This window comes from Orbilia oligospora (assembly GCF_000225545.1).
Source record: "Orbilia oligospora ATCC 24927 unplaced genomic scaffold scaffold00215, whole genome shotgun sequence".
Classification (NCBI taxonomy): Eukaryota; Fungi; Ascomycota; class Orbiliomycetes; order Orbiliales; family Orbiliaceae; genus Orbilia; species Orbilia oligospora.
In genome coordinates this window covers 1,636,080-1,658,228 of record NW_011645772.1, presented here as the reverse complement: position 1 = coordinate 1,658,228, position 22,149 = coordinate 1,636,080, and the positions used below count along the sequence as shown (strand labels likewise).

Genomic DNA, 22,149 nt, shown 5'->3' with positions numbered 1-22,149 from the left:
ACGCACGCAACATCCGCAGACGGGGCAGGGCACTCCAGCAGGGCAGGGTTGGACGAGGGGGGAGAAGCAGCCTACATATATCATATATATGTCGAAGTGTGGAGTTGGAGGGTGGCCGGGATATATTAGTATCCTCGACCTTCAGATTCACTTTCTCCTCCTTCGAACATCAAGCCTCAATCGACTTTACGTGGGGTTTCTAACCTAAACCTACTAATTTTGAAAGTTGCCTATTACATGGTACCGTACAGTGCAGTGTATCATATATAACATTTTCAAGCGGACTGGGACTAACATGACAATGTCAGCTTGCAAGCTTGATGAGAGAGGCACATCATCCCATTGGCACTCCATCTACGAGTCCCGTCTACCGTTCTGCACAGGCTATCTCGCCATCTCTGCCATCGCCTACCAGGTAACGGTACCGGCCTCGTACGCCATTCGACGGCGTAACCGCTAGCACGGTCTGGTTCAATGCGAAAACGAGCTCCAGCTTCCCATCCATGCATGGTCTTGCCGATGGCCCCAGGCCTCGAATGTCATGATTCGCCATCTCCCGCTAACTAGCTCTCCACCAGGGTTCAAGGGCTCTGTCTAGGCTGGATTGCTCGCAGTATCGATAACAAACATGCATGAAGAGCAGCCGAATCTGGCAGCAACCATGCCCGCTCGAGGATTGGCTGGCGATGGTGGGGCTGACATGCTGTCTAGTCTGACTGGACTGGACCGTCTAAATCTCCCTTGGTTTTTCCCTTTCCCCCCAAGGGAAAGGGTATGTATGATATGTTACAGTCCGGCCTGGCTGCTGCGGCTGTGAGCATTGCATTTAACGATCAAGATATTATTGACAACACCAGCCAACACATCATTGCTTAATGTCTGACACCCTCATCGACAGCTTCTCACAGATGCATCGCTGGCTGCCATGTCGTCGACAGAGATGCTGCCAACGTGACTAAAGACCTGGGCTTCCCATCTGGCCTGCTCTTCCTTCGTGATCTATGACGTGTCCATCGTCATTGTGGGCCCACTTCGAGATTTCTGTTCCAGCGTGAAACGAGCCTCAAATGCAATATCAAATCATCCGTCGACGCTTCAGGTTTTTCCTTGGCCTTGCAGGTTTTGGTTATAATTATAATTCTTTACTGTACAGCTGCTGCTCCTCCTGCTCGCCAGCACCACTATCTGCCTACCCAAGACGCAGACAGCTCCACCACCTCACCCGGCATCCTCGCCGGCATCCCCTCCCGCTTCCGCTGTTGACGATCGCCTCTTCTTTTTCTTCTTCTTGACAACAGGTATACTTTCCGCTTGGTCGCCGGTTCCCTGTTCCCCTTCCTTCTTTTTCTTCTTTTTGACTTTCTTCTTCTCACCGTCGTCACCTTCCTCCACCACTTTCTTCTTCTTCTTTTTCTTCGCAACCTCTGTGGGTTGAGCTTGAGCTTGTGGTGGAACTTCAACAATTGGTTGGACAGTCGGAACCCTAACCCTCTCCGCCGCCCTAGCAATCTCGCCTCTAAGTCTTTCCACTTCCTTCTTCGCCTTTGCCACATCTTCTTCCTGGGCAAGCAAGTCTTCCTCGGGTTCTTCCAACGAGAACCCAACAAGATTGCTCGAATCAACGTTGAGTATATTCTTGCCCTTGCCTTTCTTGCCCTTGATCCTCAAGCTCCCAACCCCAACAGGTTCGATATCCTCGCCATCGTCCATACCATCTCCTTCATCGGCAGCAATCTCAACCTTGACTCTTGGAACCGGTGCCCCTACATTACCCTCCTTTATCAAACCTACACCATCTCCTAGATCCAACTTCATAATAGGAATACTATCGATATCAAAGTGCTCACCCCCTAAAGGATTAGGCGTAGTTATTCCACTAGCTCCCGTGCTTCCAATATAGAATGGATCGTCTTTATTTCTCTCCCTTCTCTCAGCTTTCCTCCGTGCTACGATGTCCGGATCAAGATAGGTGTCCTCTCCAGACTGATACGACCCTGTAATACCATGTTTATCCCCACCAGAAGCATTGGATGCTGCTCGATCGATTCTCTGGGCAGCTGTTTCAACAACAACCACGGGTTTCTGGTAGTAAAACTTCTCAAACTCCTCGTCCGCAGCCGCGGCCGTCGGGTCAAAATCTCCTACCCCAGCGTCATAGTCCGCGGAGCTTAGCAAGAAAGCCAATTGGGAGTTTATAGGAGTCTCCAAGTCGAGGGTATCAGGAATTGGGACCTTTCTTTGGGCTCTTGGCGCCACAGGGTTCAACTCAAACCCGTGAAAGAGACTAGGGATCGCCTGGGTAAGTATTAGCGGCGGGTCGTATTCTTCTTGTATTCCACCTTCGTCTTCGTCTGGTATTCTATTCGCGTTGGCGGGTTGTTCGGCTATAGCCTCTTTTGCCAATCTAAATATTTCCAGGAAACCAACCGCTCGTTCTTGAACCTCTAAGTGAGGTGAAGAGCTGAGTGTTTCCAGAAACTCGACTACCCTGTTCGTAAGAAGCGTAACTGTTGTTTTCCGTTCCGGTGTCCATGCGATAGAATCATTCGATGTGAGATAGGAATAGACTTTTGGTATGGCCTGGACATAAGTCGAGACCACATCCGCTGGTAAAGATGCATTTGACGATTGTAGTAAAGAATCAATCGTCTCGTTAGGACTTCGTAAATGTCTAATCCCCATCAATAAGTTAGCACCCGCTAAACCCCAAAACACCCAAAAGGAAACTTTGCATACTCTGCGTATTCTCCCACGATCCATGCTGCTGCCAATAGCACCCTTTTCCCGCCGCCTCCGGTAACTGGGAACATCGTACTACTCCTCCCCATCAACAACTCCGCTGCCTCCGTTGCTTGCCTCCTAACTGTCTTAACCCTCACCGCTACATTCCTTAACTCCCTCCCAATCTCCTCCCCAACATCAACCTTTCCTCCCGCCATGTAGGCTTCCTCAAAATCCTCATCATCCAAACTCTGGCCCCCACTTGACTTAATCTCCCCGGGGCAATACCTCACCAATTGAACCAATACGTCAATATACCATTCAAAGTCTGGCATATTCGCATAGGTATCCTTTGAGCACATCTCTAAGATCCTGCGTATCACCCCATCCTTATAGTCATCAGGTAAACTGACAGCTGGCTTTGCCGGTCCCGCTGTCCTCTTTACCAACTCCACTTCCCCGTTTTCATCATCTTCCTCGTTATCATCATACTCCTTCTTTCCGGATATATCATTATCATCCGAAGACACGGGTCTTAACTGCCGTAACAACCTTCCTACGACCGGTTGTAAAATCTCCACATCTACCATTCCCACAACTAACTCCAACGCCCTTAGTCGAATGCTAACATCCTCGTCGTCTATACATTCCAATATAACATCTTTCTCAGCTGCAACGAGATACCCATGCGTCTTTGTCATCTTCGTCAGTGCTAGTAACGCAACGTATTTAAGATTACTATCCCCTTCTACGAGGAAACCTCTTAGTTTCCCAACACATAGAATAGCAAGGTCTTCGCCGTCTGAAGTGCCGGCTAAGTGTGTTAATAGGCCACCGGAGATTAGGCCGTTGATACATTCGTAAAGAAGGGACATGGCAGTTGTGGTCTTTATGATGTTTGATATCGGTGGGACAAGTTTTTTCACAAGTCGGGGTTCGAGGGGAGTTAAAGAGGAAAACAGCTTGATGATTTTGATTGTCATCCAGTTATTCTTTGATGTTGTGAGGAGGTTGAAAAGTTGTGGAGCGAGAGGAAGATAGTTCCTCGGATTCTTCCTGGATAGTTCGCAGATTACATTGACGGTTGCAGATACCACAGCTGTAGAAAAGAGAAGTTAGTTATGAATGGAGTCTCTGCTGACACTAGAGAAGTTTCTTACTCTCATCGTTATCTTCTAGCCGTTCCCTCAGTCTCGGAAAACTCGTTCGTAAAGCTTCGGGAAACTGTAAGAATATTTTATACATAACCAACACCGCCTTTTTTCGAATATAAGGGTTGGAATGGTTCATTTTCGCTATCAGGTCCGGCGTTAAATCTCTTGCCAAAGATGGAGATACGATATGCGATAACCCGTTAATAGCCAAAGATAACTCGAACTGGTTTGGCGACGAGAGATCCTATATTCCAGTTAGCTTCTAATTTCTCACATCCACTAATTTAGACCACCAACCTTTTTCAACAAGTTCGTCGCTAACATCAAAACGTCTGTATCCAGCCGAAAGCTCTGGACGGCAGCCAAATACCCCACCCTCTTCTGCACGAACTTCTGCGAGGACATGACTTCCAAGACATGAAAAGAAGCCCACGACATGCTATGGCCGAACATTTCGAGGTATATAAGTTTGAGTATCGCGGCGCATTTTATATCTATTATGTAATAACCCCAATAATTCGTTAGTCCGTTTCCTAGCTCATGCGTACGCGGGGATATCGAGTATAAGGAATAAGGATTCAAGTACCCATATCGTTCGATCTAGCTTCGTTCCTGCATTCCTGCATTGACTGGGCAATATAGGCCTTTTCATTTCCCTTGTGGGCGCGAAGGCCGCGGATGAGGTCGTAAAGAGACTTTTCGAACCTAGACATAGGAAGTAGGTAATCATCAATATTAGGATTTCGTCTTCCAATCTCCCCGCAGACAGATGGGGTGCCTTACATGAGGGGCAAGTCCTGAGAACCCTAGCTAAGGAGGTGGTAGCGTGTGGACATAGAAACTCAGGTCCGGTCCTCGGTGCAGTGACGTCGTTTTCCGGCAGCACACACAGGGTCAAGGTTGGTATGGAGATAGATGTTGGGACTGAAGGAGGTAATATAACGGAGGGAGGAGTGGAAGCGATGGAGGTGAGGAGTGCAGTCTTGGTATCCTGGCGGAGTATTGCTTGGAAAGGCTGGTTCGTGGAGGTGGAATGTAAGTGTGTCTGTCTGTGTCTATCTGTCCAGCGTGCGGCAGGTTGGCAGCTGTCACATCATCGAGATCTCGTGGTGTTGGCGGCGTGGGGTATCCGCCCGGAGCCCGGAGCCCTGTCTTGTGAGCTATCCCTGGTGGCGCTCTAAAATACAACAGGCTCAACACAATACAAATCACGAGGAGGGGTGAGCGTCGTGATAACGTATATAACGTTATAAGGTATCATGGCCAAGTCCCATAGCCTCGACCCTGGAATTCACACCCGCATGTCTCATTCCAATGAATCTTCTTAATGGTCAAAGGAAATAATACTTAACATCCAACACAACCAATTTCCTCCCCGCAAACAGCCTGATCGACACCTTCCCATTCCAGTTATGGTTACCGTCTCCCCCGGCAAAACTTGCTCTCTCGAGGAAAAGTAGGGGGAGCAGCGGCCCGGGTTACACCCGTCCTCTTTTTTCAAGACCAGGTCTTAAAAACGCACCATCAAAATTCCTCCTACTCGTTATAGGCAAATCTAAATATAACGGCTTACATCATTGGTAGTCGCTGCTATATATTTCGGATCATCTGGTGTGATATCAACCTCACGAGGACCATATATCTTCGGTCCCAACTGCAGTGAAACCACTTCTTCCCTACCTATCGTTATGATCTGCCGATTGTTACCTGTTAACGTTGTGAACTAGGATCTTGGCTGTTAGCTTTTTAAAGGAATGATTAGAGGGTGTAATAGGGTAATAAATGTTATTTTACGTACCACGATGTAACGATAAAATTTCTTTCTTCACGTTATGAAGGGGATGTGGGAATAGACTATTGGTGAGTTATTTGCCCTCGCAGATTTACTATATTCATTCATTCGAGTCGAGATATAATATTTTGGGCAGGTAGGGCACGAGGTAGTATCGCAATCCAGAAAACAAGACACGAACAAGACAAGGGACGGCAATCAATTACCTGGCCCGACCCTTGGTTTTAAATCCGCAAGCGATGTCTATAAAACCCTCCGAGATTTCCGAAATATTTTCCCGGTCATGATTTCATCATCCAGCGATCTTAAGAATATATTTTTGTAAGAAAAGATTTCGAAAGATTGGGATCTCGTCTTTAAAAGGCACACCGGATTCCCTCGCCATTATCCTCTTCATTCATATTTAAAATCCAAACTTCACACAAAGTTCTTGATTATCGATATATATATCGCCACCCAAAGATGATCTTCAAAGCCACCACCCTCCTCTCCCTGCTTGCCGCAACTCTAGCGGCCCCAGCCACTCTCCTCCCCCGCCAAACTGTTCCAGACTCCGCCTTCAACTTCATCGCAAAATATACCGATGCCTCCATCTGCGAAAAGGATATGAACGCCCTCTACGGCAAATTCTGGATCGGCCGTGCTCCATATCCATACTGCAGCATCCGCATGAACCCAAGGGACTGTCTCCGTCCCAACGTCACGGGTATCCGTATTGAAAAATACATAGAATTCTCCGCAAACCTTTCTGCCATCGCGGTGGAAAAGGTATATATCCACCCACAAACACTTGCGCTTTCTTTCTCACGAGGAGGTGTTGAAGGCGCTGATCCAGGGCTTCCATTACCTGAGGGAGCTATCACTAGAGGATTTACTTTGGGGTTGAGGAATGATGGGTACTATGAGTTGGGACATATTGATGCTGGATATGGGTTCTTTGCGTGCCCGGCAGAGAGAGATGGGGAGTTTCAGATCTTCGTGGATTACAAATACGGATTGACACAGAAGGATAGTTGTCATTATTTTATTCCGGCTGGGAAACCGACAGATGCGAAGGCTATTATATATACTTAATCCATTACCTGTAATTGTGTAAGTACGGAGGTTGTTATTTAACTCAAGATTAACATAAGAATCAATATAATTTGCATGAAGGATTTGAAGATGCCTTATAATTGAGGAAAAGTTATAGACATGTAATTAATTCGATTGCAGCGTCGTCGTCGTCGACCCGACAGAGACCGCGTGCATGCGTGTAGCCATTTCCTCAATTGCAAGTACCTTCTAGATCCACATATTAAGCTTCAAAACTTTTAAAGAACAACTATATAAAGTTAAAGAGGCAATCCATTGGCGCTCCATGTAATAATTATTATACTACTGAGTGAAAAACTTAGCCTATGGTACCACTTAGATATTCGATATTATAGCCATCCTTGAATTTAATTATACATCTTAAATAATTCACTGCCTTTCAGCGCAAAGTTTTGATATCTGGTACTGGTTAACGTAATTAACCTAAGCTCCGAGACTACTTACGAACATGGCTCTATACCTTCTATTGTATATATATATTGATTGATTGATTGAAGGAAGAAAGATACAACTGCAACTCGACAACGAAAGAAACTTGATCAAACTATAGTATTATCGTCAGATATAATACTAGTTGACAGCTGCAGTGTATACCGGTACCTAATATATCTCCTACAAATTAAATCCCAAATTGAGATTATTGCATTGCAACACAGATGCCTGCCACATCACAACCTGAATGGCAGCCAGCCTAGCTAACGTTAACGATGATCATGAGTGCCACCAGAAGCGCCCTCGAAACATACGAGCTCCTAGAGCAGATACTATCGTTCCTGCCAGCTCTCGAACTCCTTACCGTCGCTCGCTGCGTCTCCAAAGATTGGAAAAACATAGTCGATACATCTCTCATCTTGAAATGGGGTACATGGCGATACCCTGGCTCAGAGAATCCATTCTCCAAGAAACCCAACCGAAGCAAAGATGAACTATTTCAACTCTACCCCAATTTCGAACTTGGTCAGATAGACACTTTAGACCTATTTCTTATGCAAGAGCATCTAGACCGAAACTACCAAATAAACCCCGTCGCACCATTGATACTCCGGAAGTTATGGAAGACGCTTTTTGCGGTCGTGGAGGCGAATCTGGACACGAATGGCGTGTTGGAGGAGGAAGTCATAAACTCCGTCGCAGAAAAGTTTATTCGGTCTTTCGAACCTTTAGGACTGTATCTTACTCGACCAACGTTGGAATCAACTTCCATATACGTCTATTTCAGTGCAACTTTCCGGATGAGTGATCCGCTATGTCATGATTCCCCGTCTATACCGTCGCACTTAAAAAACGAAGCAATAGTAAAGATTATCGAAACAGACTGCAGGTTGTCGGATATCATTCGAATCTTATACAACGAAGCAATATCTTCTCAGGGTTGGAATTTAGTAAAAAGAACCGAGGAGAGGCTGAAAATGTTAAAAGAAGGATCATTGGTCGAGGATGTACCCAAGCATGATCCGGTGGGTTCTAGGTTGCTGATCAATATTCGGGATCCACGGGGAATGGAACTCGGTGACAAGTATCACTGGGACTTTGCGTATTGGATGATTGAGGGAATTTTCGAACCAAGAAAGCCGTGGATTGTCGATATTTTGGAGCGAGGGACGTCTATACGTCGTGTTAGAGAGGGGAGTCTTCAAAACGACCTAAACTGGTTTAGAGAGTAATGCCTTGTCATACGGCATATACATACTGACTTAAGCATAAATAATTTACGGAGGGTCTTTCTAAGCCGCAAACTCAAAGAGACAAAGTAGATATAGAATCGATATCGAATCAAGATTCCAAGAGAACAATATTATACTGGGTAATTCGGTAGGTACCATTTCTATGGCACCTATAGTTATTTGTAATATAAAAGCACAAGTACTCTGTAAAGAATTGAGGAATATCTATATCTGTGATCGATAAAGGACAAAAACAAGCTGAGTGACGTTGGATTGTATTGTAAACTACCTCGGGGAGGCCTGTGACCGGTGCAAGGGCCGCAAAGAGACCCGGCCCCGGAGTGCCCATGCACCGCACAGGACTAAGTCTTGGCATCCACCAGCTGGAGCATACGCAACCAAGCTCGCGTCTAAACCACCACCACCACCACCACTCCACTACCACCGCCTCTACCAACTACCTCCACACCCTTTCCAGCTCACATCTATCCCAGCATCATCAAGATCTTCAAATAGAATCCATCACAATGAACCAGTTTCCTCACGGTTGGGGCCGTGTAAGTTTCATTTAAAAACCCAGCCGATCTATACCTTCGCCTTAAGAGCTATGCTAACTCGTCCTGTCCTCACGTTACTAGCCTAGAGACGACGTCTATGGAGCTTACGACAACAGCTACCTCAACGAATCCCAACCAATCACTCACACTCAAAGACCCATTGTCACCGGTACCAGTGTTCTAGGTGTCAAATTTAAGGATGGAGTCATAATCGCTGCCGATAACATTGGTACTTTTACACCATCCACCCCAATACCCACTTTAATGAACAAAAGGGACCTTCTTAAAATCTAACCTTTCCCCACCATAGCATCCTACGGATCCCTTGCTCGTTACGACAACGTCGAACGTCTCCTCCAAGTTGGCACACACACCGTCGTCGGCGCCGGCGGCGACATTTCCGACATGCAATACCTCCACCTCCTTCTCGACAATCTCCTCATCAAAGAACAATACCCCGCAGACGATCACCAACTCTACGCGCCACAAGTACACACCTACATCTCCCGTGTCCTCTACCAACGTCGTAACAAATTCGACCCTCTCTGGAACTCGATACTAACAGCCGGAGCTGACCCAAAGACCTCCGAACCTTTCTTGTCATACGTAGATTTGAAGGGGACTACATATTCCGCCCCCGCTTTGGCAACAGGGTATGGTGCTCATCTCGCCATTCCTATATTAAGGAGACATGTTGCAGATGAAGAAGCGGTTTCGAATTTGACCCAGGAGGACGCGCAGAAGCTTGTGGAGGAGTGTATGAAGGTTTTGTGGTATCGTGATGCTAGGTCTGGGGTTAAATATAGCTGGGCGATTATTACTAAGGATGGGGTTACTACTGGCAGTAAGGAGATCGAAAACCAGAGCTGGAAGTTTGCAGAGATGATTAAGGGTTATGGAGCTCAGAATATCTAAACCAAAGAAATTAATCTAGATGATATAGCGGCACCCTTGTTTAGAAAAGCACAGGGCATGAGAATTACTGTTACGAACTCTTAGGACCATGGAAGTTTTATGAAGAAATCCCGTTTGTAGTGACCTCCAAGGAGGTGATTATCATTAGGCGTATTGCAATAGCTAATGCAATATAGTCTCCAGATGCTAGTAAGCAAAGCGCATATAAGAAGAGCAACAAAGCATCAGATCATATCTACTTTTTACGTTGTCGCTTCTAGTAGTTCTTTCACTGCCGCAACTTCTGCAGAATCATATCCGATGAATGCTTTCTTCCCTTTCTCGGATCCGGTCACAATATCGTTTAGTTGCACAGTTGCCACGCTATTTAACTTATTAACCTTCTCCTCCGGTATTGTCCTGTAGGCTGTCGAAATCTTGGAGTCCAATAGCTTTCCCGTGACCTACACCAAAGTTAGCATGAAAAACCCTCACCAACTAAATGTCCGGAAGAAATCAAGAGTAAATACCAGCTTGACCCCATAATAGCCCCTCAAATATCCATCACACAACTCCACAGCCCTCAAATACCACCTCAGGCTAGCCTCCAGTTTCTCCACAACCTCCTTTGATCCACTGTTATTAATACTCTCAGCAGCAACAAGGTGTATCTCTCCGAGTCTTGCGTGTGTGTTATACGCATTAGGTAGTATTAACAGCACCTCTTCGAGACAGTATATTGCTTGCGGATACATCGATATTTCAAAGTAGTATTGTGCAAGTTGAGCCCATGACTCGGCATCTGTTGGGTTTAGATCGATCAGTGTTGTTAGGGCGGATATGGCTTCTGATTTTTTAGAAAGGTGGTGAAGAAGTGTTATCCGGCGTTTCGCAACAGGCTGTGCGTGTCAACCCGACATTCCAAACGTTAGCAGAAGTCCCAATGATTTCTCTTTTGGTCCTTTTTGGTAAGGTATTGTGAGCATACGATATTTGTAGGATCATCCTTCAAAACTTCAGTGTAATTCTTCAGCACTTCGTCCAACTGCGCCTGATTCGTAGCAGTACATTCATCGTATATCCCCTGTAGCGCCATAATCCGCGCATTATCATTCCCAAACCTATCTGCCAACCGTTGAAGAATCAACTGGGCAGATGTATCATCGCCAGTTCGGAGTGTAGAGATGAGTAAAGATTCGTAGAGAACCCATTGTTCAGGTGTATCTGTGATCGAGAGGTTTAGGACCGATGGAGCCAGTTGGGAGAGGGCCAGTGATTCTGAGGGGGTGGGGTGGGCGGAGACGGTTTTAAACCGGTTTAGAAGGTTGGTAAGAGACATTGTGAAGGCCAATTTTATCGATGACTGAGGAGGTGGTTGGGAGATTTATTGATGAAGACCGGGTTTATGTGGTGGGCGGGATGAATGCGCGCTCTGGCCCGATGAGGTTGTCGTAACTGTCCTGGAGTTTATCGCGAGCTTGGAAGCTGCCGCGCTGGCGTCTGTCGTCAGATGCCATGTGACCTTGAAGCCGTTTGATCGGGCTACTTCCTATCTGGGAATACTAGGAAATACAACGTCTACAACACAAAGTCTGAAGGTCACGTGATGATTTTGGACTTCAAAAGTAGACGCCCTCCGGGAGGCTTGAACTACTTAGGGATTTCAAAAACCACATTTCTCACCAATTTTGTTATTTTCAACAACGATTTGTGAAATGATAAGAAGGAGCTATCGTTCCCCGACAATGGCATTGGAAAGGAGGAGTCGAGGCGGTTACAATGACCCACTTTTCATACCGACTAGGTGGCTGGTCGTCGAGATAACCATGGTTGATGGTTTCTGATAGTTGTTGATGGTTAGGTGGTTTCACGAATCTGGGTATATTTGATGACCTTACTTATGTGATATGCCGGTGTTGTTAGTAATATCATATCCCCGTGTCAGTAGGACCTAGAGGTTATCTTCCTTGTTTTCCACTACAAGTTGCTCATGGATGTAGTCTACAGCCGATAATTCAGTAGGAAAATCGTATTGAAAGAAGAGAGCAAAATATATTCAATTGATCTAAGTTGAGAGATGACTCTTTTATACACATATATAAAGTAAAGATTCCACTGGCAGCCTAATCGTATTTGTCCGACTACGAGACCGCTGTAAACCGCCTATAAGTAGCCCTTATACCCAAATCAATACCTATCTTACAAACCTCGAGTCAAATTAAACCCGAACCCCATACCCCCACAACCTCCTTGTAACATGAACCCCAGATGCGCAAGGATAACTTATCCCTGCCACTTGAACCTCGACTGCCTCAACATCGCCATTAGCCCCATGGGTAATAGCCCTTCATCCACAATCTTCAATCCTCCAAACCTCTTCATCATGTCTTTCGCATACAGCTGGAAGATCCACTTGTCGTAGTTCTTCCACTGATCCCTCCCCCTCTGCCCTCCTTTCGCGGCTATATTCAATATCGCCTGAACATCCCCAGTCAAATCCACCCCAATCTCAGACGGTTCAAAGGTCAACGCCTGGAATGTTTTGAGGAGTTGATAACTCGTCTCCTCCCGGTAGCTTCCATACTCCTCGCGGGTCAGAAATTCCAAACCTTGAAGCTTCACAGCTTTAGGGTCCCTAGACTTCTTCCGCTTTTCAAACTGTTCCTTCTCTCGGCTATACTCTCTTTCCTCTTCTTTAAAAAACTCATCCATTAACTCGTAGGGGTCATCCTGATGGAAGGAATCGCGGATGAGATAGAGATTGACGAAGGGATTTTGGAGTTCCAGCCCTCCGAGCTTGATGGGGAAGTAGAGGTATCCATCTGGGATATCGCTAACACCGAATCGGTCAACAATCATCTTCTTCAAATGCTCGCCGACGCCACCTGTAGTAGACTTGAAGATCTTCTGTTGGATTCGTTGGAAGGTCTCGAGCATTGAATCGACATGTTGACGCCCGAAACAGACAGATGCTTTACCACAGTTCGTTCGGAAGAACCGTGCACCGTAGATGTTCCAGGCCTGAGTAAAATCGAAAACACTCTTGCAGGCGTTAAGTTGTAGGGAGAGCTCTTCGATATGGGAGTCGACCTTTGTGTTATTTATGGTGAAGAACCCGGATACAGGGTCGAGCTTTAAAAACCCCCAAACCACATCACCTTCAGGAAGCCCGGGATAAGTAGGCTCTACCTTCTTGTTTCGGTCACTGTAGATGTGGACAGACCCGGTTTTCTCCTCGTTGAACTCTAACCCGGTGAGTGTTGCAAATTCGGTGAGGGCACTCCAGCCCTTGCGACAAGAGTCCTTCTCTCCCCACAACCAGATGTCATCGTGAAGTCGGTATAATCGCGCCCCGTTTGCCTTCTGATTGACTGCAAAGTCGGTGCAGAAAAGCAAAGCTTCGCCGAAGAAGTAAGCAATAGGGATCCCAATGGGAATACCTCTCTGGCGAGGTCGAGGGCTTGCACCGATATCCTCAGCAAATGAGACTGGAGCTCTCAGAACCTTTTTAAAGAACTGAATCCAGTCTTCCTTCACTCCGAAGAATTCAAGAACGGCAAAGATTGAGTCGTGAGGAAGTGACGGACCGAACCACTTGAAGTCAGATCGAATAACGGTAGTATCCTTTTCGAGCCGTCTTCGAATAATGATCTCAGATTGAACGATCCGGATCAATCTTTGCACAACAGCTAGTGGACTTAATCGAGTGTCACCTTCATCATTGTCACCCTCATACCCGCCACGTTGTTCGAACATGTTTTCGGGCAGCTGGTCGACGAAAATTTCATTCATCCAGTGATCGGCGAGGTATCCCTCCAAATTTGAGGGCGTGCCTAAAACTGTGTTCGAAAGCTTCAATTTACGGTCTTGCAATAGCTCCTCTGTGATGCTTCCAGGTGCTGACTTCAGGACACCGTAAGTAGTAATGAACTTTTTCAAACTGCTCCGCCATTGCGTCGCCCACACAAGGCCGGTATATTGAATAAATATTGTTTGAAGCAGATCTTCATCCGGGTAGAAACGATACCGACCGTTTAGCTGTCTTCTTTGCTCAATTACCGAAATCCCTTCCCAAGTAAAGGACTTTCGGGATTCCATTCGCATATTCAGAACGTCGGCGATTTCTTTGAGTACGACGTTGTTCCCAAGGAACTCCTTCAATGTTGCCTTCTTCTTGTCATTGATAACATCCACCCGGAGCAATGTTTTGATGGTCGCTGAAACATTGTTCACATCAAACGGCGAGTTATTCCAAAACTCTTGAAGGTTGTGAATCCTGGTACGGAAGTCTTCGAATGCCAATCTGACTTCCTTGGACGGATTCTTGCTGAAGAGTTTCTCGAGGTATGCCTTGATAGCCTCAGTATCAACTTTCTTCTCATTAAGGACGTAACCCTCCCAAGTAGCCCGCTGCTTATGCATTTCCTCCCGTCCAACAGGAACCCAATCCGCACCTGCCTCACTACCTTCACCGTTACCGTTCTTTCCCGCTGAGATCCATTCATTGACTAGTTGGCCGTAGAGTTTGGCAAATGCATATTTATTTGATTGCACATCTAACTCATCTCGAATCGTCTTTTCGTAGTCTCCAAGGAAGCTTTCCGAAACAGAGGGGTCCCGTTCAGACTGTGAGGTAAACCTTCGTATATTATAAAGAGGCAGGGTAGGGTTCGCCCTCAAAGAAGTCATCGTGGGGAGGTACTCTGCACCATTGATGAGGAGACGAACTCGTTTTCGACTATCTAGTTCATCATCGGCATTCTCGAGAAGAGAGTGCTTTGCTGATTCATATGCGCTTGTCTGTTTCGCTAGCTGATCAAGCTTTATGCGAGTGACGGCGTGGAGAGTTTCAGAAAGACCATCGGAAGACGCCATTGGTGAATTCGTAACTAAGGTCCTTGATGTCAAAGACTGAGAAGGAGTTTTGAGTGGAGATTTGGGAAGATTGTATTTATAACTCGAGTGGAGTTCTCTTTTTTGGTCTGTAGAGCTGTACTGAAACTGCTGATATGCTGATCCTGCGGAGCTGATACCGACTACTCCAGCACGGAGAGAAACAGTATTTATACCAAAACTCGAGGGAAACTTGACTAGACATTTTTTGTTACGAAGCATAGTTTTGGAAACTTTGGTGGCCTTGAATTGAAGTTGAGCAAAGCTGACTTTTCTTTGACTGTGAGTGCCTGCGAAGTCATGATATGCACAGATGTGCATATATTATGTGGTGAATCAATCGTTTGCAATGCCTGAGTTGTGCCTAGGCCCGAGTTAAGGTTAAGGTTGTGCCTGAGCTCAACTCGACTATTCAACAAGAAAATATAATCGCATAGACGGGGTTTACGGCCCCGATAAATGCCTATGTAAGGATCCAGTTTCAATATTTTCATTAGCTGCTTTGTATTTCATAACTAGGTACCTATGGCTAGGTATACGTACCACGAGGTTCATTCACATTAACACACCTACTCTAATTAAAGTCGATACTTAACGAAACGAGTTAAATCGAGTTTTTTTATCAAAGATAATATGATCATATCTCTTAATATAATTTTTTATATTATTTTCAACCTTTACAACTATCCACTCTATCTTTAGCGTGATAATTAAGCGTATCATAGGGCTTAATATTAATGCGCTGATGTTAACAGCTTGCGGTTTCAATCGAGATATCGACCATATATATATATGACCTGCAGATCGCAACGGCAAGATATGTCATCCACCAGCCCTGCAGGGAAAATGATACTTTATTTTACTTCATTTTATTTTATTTCGGATCCTAGGCGACCTACGAAGAAATGCAAAATCATGTAGACGATCTCCTAAGCCAATCGAATTGTCGATATTATAATCAATATTTCTTCCAATCCCTAAAGGCATTGAATTTCCACTAGTTTGTTAACATGGTTTCGCGGACTGCGAAGCTTCGATCGTATCAGGCGTGCCTGGAATGACGAAAGAATCTTTAGCTCGAAGATAGCGTTTATATATATAGAATTGCCATTCTAACTTGCAATTAGAGTCAAGGTCAATAGCTAGGGCCTAGGCGCGGAGGCCTGGTCCGGCCAGGCCTGCCTTAAACGAAACCGAATTAACTATTGATCGGTGACAACATCAGCCAATGCTACCGCACGCCTGGTCCGGTGCCATACTCCTGGTAAATGGAATAATTAGCTTGGTCTCGAAACCATCACGTATTATCCAAAGCAGAAATAACCAATTCAATATTCACTGTACCTAACCGACCTCAGCTTTATAATACAGTTTAGTCATATTACTGCAATACTTGGGGTTTGTTCTACTAAAAGAAAATAGCACGACAAAAGTACTAAGTGGAGTTGGCGTTGCGTCTAACGTGTACATGTAACGACGGGACCCCAATATAGGTAAATCATACGACTGATTACAAAATTTAGAAGGTATCTTATTAGTTAGTGAACATTGGTAGATGTAGAGGTATGCGATTAAACATCAAACAAATATGGCTTTTCCAGTGGTCACAGTGATTTAATTTACATGAACAAGGCAAGCCCAAACTCTGGCTAGTGCATCTAGATATCTGCTAGTGTTCTGTATCCGGTCTAGTCTAAAAACAAAATATCTCCACCAACTTTATATGAATCCATAAAAGGCTAAAGGACCAAGAAATCACTTAATCTTAGCTATCACCTAGTTCCTTCTGGTAGTAACACAGAAGGTGGGGTGAAGTTGACTTCGAATTTTTGTCTCGAACTAAAACAAAACGGAGAATTATACTCCAAACCCTCCCTCCACGTGATGGCTCTAACTATTGAAGTCTTTATATAAAAGGTATTGATATTTATTAGCAAAGCTGAGTTTTTTTTACGTTAAAAAATATTTTATCGCAGTATTCATATTCAAAAATTATATTACAATTTATGTAAGTTAGGGGTTTTCGGGGTAGCGATTAGGAGGCCTTTTACCACTTCCCTAGTGAAAATATCTTCTTTTTGTGAATGTTCTAGAACTTGTCATTTAGATTTTCTACTAATGTGATATTTTAAGCTAGCTGTTAGCTCGACGCATCAAATTGGTCATGGCATTAGGTAATGATCAAATTAGCTTGGGAAGCAATGAATGGTGATATATTGCAGCTGACCTTATATCTAACTTATGAAATCCCCGCCAGAGGATTTCTTAGATTAATGTAAAACTACCCCAAAATTATTAGTGTATTCTCTTAGAGTTCAATATACTCTAGATATAATTTATGCATTTATAGGGGCATCATGCAGAAATATAAGTCCGCTTTATATGCACCGACTGTTAACAGCTGTTGCATTTTTGGCCTGACTTGCGTTGCTCAAGATCCCTAATTCGGAGCTCAAACAAACGTTAAACGGGGCTGTGCAGCTTCAACCAACGGACCAGCTCCAAACCACACGACTCCGACCCGTGTCCTCCCATCACGTCCTGTCCGACGTCCCACCATAACTCCTCATATAAACGACAATGTAAACCTGGTCTACGATTCCCACCATAATCTCCCCCTTTCATTCATCAAAATGACCTCCAATCCGATCCGTATTCTGCTGAAATCGCATCCTCATCGGTCTATCGCACTATGCGCGCCAAATCACGTTCTAACCTTCCGACACAACCCGTCGGCGTCCCACCATGCCCCGGCTCCATCTTTCGCCGCTAACCTCCCTTACAACAACAACAATTCCGGGTCCAATTCTAGCTTGAATGTATCTTCAGGTGGGACGAATGGTAATCATCATCATGGAGTCGGCTCTGCGGCCTGCATGGTCGACTTCTCGGAGCGCAACGAGGTCGATTTGTCCGAGTACTATCCTATGGGGAGTGCGCTTCCATGCCGAGGGACGCTGGGATTAATATCGCTGAACGGGGATGTTTTCCTTTGCGTGGTTACGGGAGCGAGCTTGGTGGCTACCGTCAGGCCTGGAGAGACGGTTTACCGGATCCACGCAGTAGAATTTCGTATGCACGTCTTCCTCTCCGAGAACAATGGATTTGTATCTCTGACTTCTACATCGCGATAGATTGCCTAAATTCCTCCGAGTATGATAACATGTCCTTGGACGATATCTATAGCCAGGATTTTGATTACAGTAATAAGCACGGAGATGCGGTTTTTGAACATCCATGCGCGGCATTACGCAAGATGCTGTCGGAGGGTACATTCTATTACTCAACTGATTTTGACTTAACAAATCGGCTACAGAATAGGTACGAATTAATCTTAAGGCTCTTTATTCCGAATATTTTACCTAATGAAAAAAATGTATAGATCCGTAGATCATACGTCGACTTCCACTCATTTTTCGATCGATACGTTCAATGAATCCTTCCTATGGAACATGGCTCTTATCAAGCCTTTACTTCAATTCCGATCCCGGCTGCCCACATCGGCTCGTTTAGCACTAGATTCTACTCGGATACTTACTTCTGCGATCCGTGGCTATGTTGAAACAACCACTGTGAATAGAGGAATAGTCGCAATAAATGCCCAGCAACGGTTCGCAGGGAAAACACATATTACAATCATTTCTAGGTTGTCATGTAGGAGAGCAGGCACTCGTTTCAATTCTCGGGGTATGGACGATGATGGGCACGTTGCAAACTTTGTAGAGACAGAAACGGTGATATGGGATAGCAGGGCGGAGAATAATGTGAGGGGTGTCGGGTTTTCGTACACTCAAGTCAGAGGCTCGGTTCCACTATTCTGGGAGCAGCAGGCTGGATTACTCCCAGGCCAACAAAAAGTCACGATCACTCGAAGTCCCGAAGCGACACAACCTTCATTCGATCGGCATATTGAAGGCATATCTGTCAAATATGGTGCTATCCATATTGTCAATCTGCTGTCGGCCCTAAAACCTGCGGAGGCTGAATTAACGAGGATGTTTGATATTATGATTCAACATTCACCGTACCTCGGCCAAAACGACAAGAACGGAACCGGTGAACTTATCAAAGCCACAAAGTTTGATTTCCACGAAGAAACAAGAGCTGGGTACGAGGCAGCCGCCCAGATCAGACGATACATCGAAGACTCTGCGGATTCATTTGCATATTTCTTAACTGAGGATGTCGATCATGATAACGATGAGGGAACTGCGCCACACTCTACGGTTATCTTACAGCAAGAAGGTGTTTTCAGGACGAATTGTTTAGACTGTCTAGATCGTACAAACCTCATCCAACAGATAATAAGTCAGATGGCGATTGAACGGTTCCTACGGCATCGAAATGAGAAAGCCGTCACCGAACTTTGGTCGAGACATTCTGTCTTATGGGCCGATAATGGTGATGCGTTATCCAGGATATATGCTGGTACCGGTGCTCTGAAAAGCTCGTTCACACGCTCCGGAAAGTCAAGCTTGGGGGGCGTTCTTGCCGATTTTAGAAAGAGCGCTACGAGGATCTATATCAACAATTTTGCGGACAAAGGGAGGCAAAATACAATTGATATGCTACTAGGAAGGCTGGTAGGACAAGACCCGGTTGTGTTATATGATCCGATCAATGACTATGTCAACAATGAGCTTTCGCGGAGGTCCGACCAATTTATGACAACAAAAGTGATTTCGATACATGTTGCAACCATGAATCTTGCTGGGAGAACGGATGGTATCGACCAAGACTTGTCCTCGTGGTTGTTTCCGCCTCCATGTTCGCATTACCAACCTGAGTTGATTGTCGTCGGGTTTCAAGAGATTGTGGAGCTTTCTCCGCAGCAGATAATGTCAACGGATCCTGAGATACGTCAGCTATGGGAATCGGCTGTTCTGGATACCCTGAATCGAGCAAGCAAGACGACCACGAAAGGGAAAAAAGAATACATCTTGCTGAGGGGAGGCCAACTTGTTGGTGCTGCGCTCGGCATATACGTTCGGTCTGATATAATCTCACAAATCAAGAACGTGGAGGGCTCTTTAAAGAAAACTGGTATGAGTGGACTATCCGGAAATAAAGGCGCAGTAGCTATTAGATTCGACTATGGAAATACGAGAATCTGTCTCGTCACCGCCCATTTGGCTGCAGGCTTTGCGAACTACGATGAGAGAAATCGCGACTATCGGACCATTGCCAATGGGCTGAGGTTCCAGAGAGGGCGTTCCATTGATGACCACGATGTGGTTATCTGGCTTGGAGACTTCAACTATCGAATTGGATTGAACAACGATGAAGTTAAACGGCTAATAAAGGCAGGAGATTTGGGCAAGCTATATGAGAATGACCAACTGAATCTTCAAATGGTCGCCGGATTGACGTTTCCATATTACTCGGAGGCTAGATTGACTTTCTTACCTACTTATAGATTTGATATCGGCTCGGATGAATATGACACTTCGTACGCTTCCCTCTTCAACACTGCTAATATCTGGTCATTAATAAAAATCTATAGAGAAAAACTGCGTATACCCGCCTGGTGCGATCGAATTCTTCGCAAGGGTAGCAACGTCCGCCAGTTGACATACAACAGTGCACCCCTGAAGTTCTCAGATCACCGACCCGTATATGCAACATTCGAGGCTACAATCCAGTTTATCAATGAAGAGGTCAAAGAAAAGCTCAGCCAACAGATCTACGCCAGCCGCCGTGATTCCGCCATGAACAAAAACTCATCAACGCCAAATCTCCTAGACGAAGACGAAAGCGAAGAGGATCTAATCGGATACGATCCAATTGCTCCAGGACGTATGTTCAACACCGTACCTTACCTCTTCCTCCCATTCGTAGTCGCGATTGCTATTTTAAAAGCTGGAGATTTGAGAGTTTTGAAATGATTTTAATACGAAAACTATCTTTTTTAAAAAAACTTAGTACCCCCTGCATCAACGGATATGCGAAAATGGTGGCTCGATCATGGAGTTCCAGCGAAAAGTACGGTTAGACCGCCGGGTGATAATTATGAAGTGAATACAGCAAAGATGATGGGGAATCCATTCGCTGCCACGTCAGAAAAGGATTGGGTGAAGAAAGAGGCGCCGGCGCCGCCACCTGCTAGAGGAACGACTCCAAAATTACCATCATCGGGGCAGAACAGTGCATCTCCCACCCCACCGCCGCAGGAGTTTTATTCCCCACCACCATCAATAAGAAGAACAACGACGAGTAGTACCGTTAGTAGCACGAGAGGGCCAAGTTTGAGAAAACTACCACCGCCATATGATCCTTCTGCATTGCCAACGTTGGGGAATCAAATATTACCCCCGCCGGCGGCACCATCGTCGGTGAAACATAGGGAAATATTACCTCCACCATCAGTTTTACACCCTACGAGGAGTATAACTACGACTTCGGTTGCGACACCTATAACGCCGCCCTTTAAGGCCACATCAAGAGCTCAGCCCGTTCCTCCACAAAAACCACTTAGTAGGAGCCCGTCGATTTCTTCCACATCGACAACAAGGGTACCGCCTCCGAAGCCTAAGAAACCAAGCAGCCTAGCCGGGTCGACTATTGAAACTTCGCCCCAGAGTTTTAAGAGTGCGAGAGATTCTGTTGATGATGAGGCTATTCTTAGTGTTGCGGCGAGAATTAGGGGGATGGAGATTGGAGAAGGTGCGGGTGGCGCCAGTGGCATGAAGAGGACGGTTTCTAATCCTGTTGGAGGGGTAGGTCAGAGTGGTGCTATGGCTGGTGGTGTCAGAAGCGTTTCGGCTGCAAGTCGGAGAAACGGGAACTATATGGAAGATGGAGGGAAAGCGCCGCCGCCACCTTTGCCGCAGAGGCGACAGGCGCCAGGAAATCTAATGGATGAAACTGGAGAAGGGGTTAGTGGGTGGTTACCGTTGACACCTGGGAAGTAAATTTCTTTGCTCCTAGAAAGTTTTTTGGTGCCCGTCTTTTTTATATAGATGTTATGCTTTTTTTTCCCCCCGTTTGATTCTTTTCTTTATGGAGGGCTAGCGTTGGTCGTCTGTTTCTTTTAAAAAATAGTTTATTGGACTTGAAGTTTTGGATACACAAAAAGAACGCGGGATTAGAGGGATATATTCGGGTGGCATTCGTTGTATAGAGCGGGAACAAATCAAAAAAGTATTTCATACACTTACGACCGAACGCTACATGCATGAGGTATTGGATTCCAGCTTAACGGCGGCGGATGATCAGAAAAGGACATATATACTAAACAATATACTAGTAGCTAGCAGTGCATAAAAGTTGTGGTGGAGAATATCTCATCCAAAGAGGTTAAAGAGTACAAATGGTCGAGGTCGTATGACAAACAAGAAGAAAAGAAAAAAAAAAGGAAACTCGTGATTATCAGCATCCGT

At 45.5% G+C, this 22,149-nt stretch overlaps 7 protein-coding genes across 7 annotated transcripts; 4 read left to right on the top strand and 3 right to left on the bottom strand.

Moving 5' to 3' along the window:
* Positions 1 to 1,218: 1,218 nt before the first annotated feature.
* AOL_s00215g478 (uncharacterized protein) lies at positions 1,219 to 4,588 on the bottom strand (the record flags this gene model as incomplete). Its single annotated transcript, XM_011129680.1, has 5 exons — positions 1,219 to 2,671; positions 2,737 to 3,820; positions 3,882 to 4,119; positions 4,173 to 4,369; positions 4,462 to 4,588. The coding sequence occupies 5 exons, from the start codon at positions 4,586 to 4,588 to the stop codon at positions 1,219 to 1,221; spliced, it is 3,099 nt and encodes a 1,032-aa protein (XP_011127982.1).
* A 1,541-nt stretch (positions 4,589 to 6,129) lies between these two features.
* On the top strand, positions 6,130 to 6,741 carry AOL_s00215g477 (uncharacterized protein; the record flags this gene model as incomplete). Its single annotated transcript, XM_011129679.1, has 1 exon — positions 6,130 to 6,741. The coding sequence occupies one exon, from the start codon at positions 6,130 to 6,132 to the stop codon at positions 6,739 to 6,741; it is 612 nt and encodes a 203-aa protein (XP_011127981.1).
* A 728-nt stretch (positions 6,742 to 7,469) lies between these two features.
* AOL_s00215g476 (uncharacterized protein) lies at positions 7,470 to 8,426 on the top strand (the record flags this gene model as incomplete). The annotated part of the gene is made up of 1 exon (XM_011129678.1): positions 7,470 to 8,426. One exon carries the CDS (start codon positions 7,470 to 7,472, stop codon positions 8,424 to 8,426), a length of 957 nt encoding a protein of 318 aa, XP_011127980.1.
* A 347-nt stretch (positions 8,427 to 8,773) lies between these two features.
* Positions 8,774 to 9,898, top strand: AOL_s00215g475 (uncharacterized protein; the record flags this gene model as incomplete). The annotated part of the gene is made up of 3 exons (XM_011129677.1): positions 8,774 to 8,983; positions 9,065 to 9,212; positions 9,294 to 9,898. 3 exons carry the CDS (start codon positions 8,774 to 8,776, stop codon positions 9,896 to 9,898), a joined length of 963 nt encoding a protein of 320 aa, XP_011127979.1.
* A 242-nt stretch (positions 9,899 to 10,140) lies between these two features.
* Positions 10,141 to 11,216, bottom strand: AOL_s00215g474 (uncharacterized protein; the record flags this gene model as incomplete). The annotated part of the gene is made up of 3 exons (XM_011129676.1): positions 10,141 to 10,341; positions 10,408 to 10,776; positions 10,866 to 11,216. The coding sequence occupies 3 exons, from the start codon at positions 11,214 to 11,216 to the stop codon at positions 10,141 to 10,143; spliced, it is 921 nt and encodes a 306-aa protein (XP_011127978.1).
* Positions 11,217 to 12,160: 944 nt separating this feature from the next.
* On the bottom strand, positions 12,161 to 14,992 carry AOL_s00215g473 (uncharacterized protein; the record flags this gene model as incomplete). Its single annotated transcript, XM_011129675.1, has 1 exon — positions 12,161 to 14,992. The coding sequence occupies one exon, from the start codon at positions 14,990 to 14,992 to the stop codon at positions 12,161 to 12,163; it is 2,832 nt and encodes a 943-aa protein (XP_011127977.1).
* Positions 14,993 to 17,403: 2,411 nt separating this feature from the next.
* On the top strand, positions 17,404 to 21,681 carry AOL_s00215g472 (uncharacterized protein; the record flags this gene model as incomplete). Its single annotated transcript, XM_011129674.1, has 4 exons — positions 17,404 to 17,842; positions 17,905 to 18,091; positions 18,153 to 20,566; positions 20,693 to 21,681. 4 exons carry the CDS (start codon positions 17,404 to 17,406, stop codon positions 21,679 to 21,681), a joined length of 4,029 nt encoding a protein of 1,342 aa, XP_011127976.1.
* Positions 21,682 to 22,149: the final 468 nt, after the last annotated feature.